At 36.4% G+C, this 1,470-nt stretch overlaps 1 protein-coding gene across 1 annotated transcript; it reads right to left on the bottom strand.

The window, feature by feature from the left end:
- Positions 1–8: 8 nt before the first annotated feature.
- On the bottom strand, positions 9–1,457 carry LOC112461272. Its single transcript, XM_025026456.1, has 2 exons — positions 364–1,457; positions 9–241 (listed from the first exon to the last, which is right to left on the bottom strand). Exons 1-2 carry the CDS (start codon positions 722–724, stop codon positions 30–32), a joined length of 573 nt encoding a protein of 190 aa, XP_024882224.1. The 5' UTR covers positions 725–1,457; the 3' UTR covers positions 9–29.
- Positions 1,458–1,470: the final 13 nt, after the last annotated feature.

The following is a 1,470-nucleotide window of genomic DNA, read 5'->3' as shown; positions in this document are numbered from 1 at the left end:
ATTCAAAATAAAAATGAAAGAACAAAATCTTACAGTTCTTGACAGAGCTTTTCAACATTTTCTACAATTAATCGTCGTTCCTCTTTTGCAGCCTGCTTGCAACTCTCTTTAGCAGCTTCTTCTATTGCAGGTCCAACTTCTCGTTCATATCTTTTGAATAAATTTGGTGTTATAGATGGTATATTCATACAAGCCAGTATTTTATTTATACCCGAGCACCCAACTCCAGCGTGTACAGCTCCTGTCATTTATAAGTTAGAAGTTTAAATCAACATATTAATTTTGATAAATTATGTAATAATTAATAAAAATTACATAGATACAATGTTTGCGAATGGAAAAAATGTATTGACTATAACTTACCTAATACAATTTTTGTGTTTACATCACTGTGTTTAGAGTTATCCTTTGATGTATGAATTTTTCCTGTAGCAACATCTGTAAATGTAGAACAATCCCGACAACGTACTTTTAAAATTGAATTTAAACCAAGTCGTCTTTCGTTTACTACATTTTTAAGTGAAAGATCTTTTTCACAGTAACAGCAAGTTAGATTTTTGGCAAGCTCGGACACTTCTACAATACGTCTTCCAACACATAAATGATTGTCTTCTTGACAGGACTTTTTCTTTTTCTTTGCTTCAGACATTGCCGCTAAAGCTTTAAGTCTTTTCTTCAATACTTTTTCTTTCATTAATCTTCCTTTGTAACGTACAACAGACATTTTCGCTTATATTTCTTCTAATTCAAAATAACCTCAATAGCATAACCTCAATAATCTCAATAACGCGAGCATCGCGAGCTAACCTCAATGGTATACTGACATTACTGACGCGAGTCGCGAGCATACAGTGTTGCCAGATTGGTAAGACCATACAGGATTGGTTGAAAATGGTACAGTTTAGTCAAAAGTTTTACATAGATAAGTAGTTTTCCGTACATTATCGTATGCAGTGTGACCATTATTTTTGACTAATACTGTCGCGATACAACTACCTTAAGTGATTGCTTGTGCCCAGAAAATTTGTGCCATTATCCGATTGGATCACTCGAGCTCTGCCACGGCGTGCGAAAAAACGTTTTAGACAGGCTATAAAAGCCTCGGTGGTCAGATCGCTAACAATTTCTAGATGAACAGCCTTGACAGCCAAGCACACAAACACGGCAACGTAAATCTTAATTTTATTACGGTTACGATGCTTTTTCTCCTTAATAAAGAATGGGCCGCAGAAATCAATACCAACACTTTCAAAAGGTCTCGAGCCTGCAAATCTAACTCTAGGCAAATCGCCCATTTGATACTCAGGAGTCAAGGGGCGCCAACGAGAACACACTGCACATTTTCGGATTATTTCTTTGACGCGGTTTTTTCCGTTTACCAGCCAATAATTTTCTCTAATTGCATACAAGGTCGCCTGACTTCCGGCATGACAAAGTTTGATATGAGTCTCGCGAATTATCAACTCGGAA

The sequence above is a fragment of the Temnothorax curvispinosus genome, unplaced genomic scaffold (assembly GCF_003070985.1).
Source record: "Temnothorax curvispinosus isolate PA1 unplaced genomic scaffold, ASM307098v1 QBEX01001196.1, whole genome shotgun sequence".
NCBI classification, from domain to species: Eukaryota; Metazoa; Arthropoda; class Insecta; order Hymenoptera; family Formicidae; genus Temnothorax; species Temnothorax curvispinosus.
The sequence above is the reverse complement of the archived record's forward strand: the minus strand, read 5'-3'. Positions and strand labels throughout refer to the sequence as shown.

What these genes read in the sequence shown, in the direction of transcription:
- LOC112461272 (XM_025026456.1), bottom strand. Translation starts at nt 724, where the DNA reads ATGTCTGTTGTACGTTACAAAGGAAGATTAATGAAAGAAAAAGTATTG. An exon ending in AAACACAAAAATTGTATTAG is followed by an intron (nt 242 to 363) that starts GTAAGTTATAGT and finishes TATAAATGACAG; the next exon opens with GAGCTGTACACGCTGGAGTT.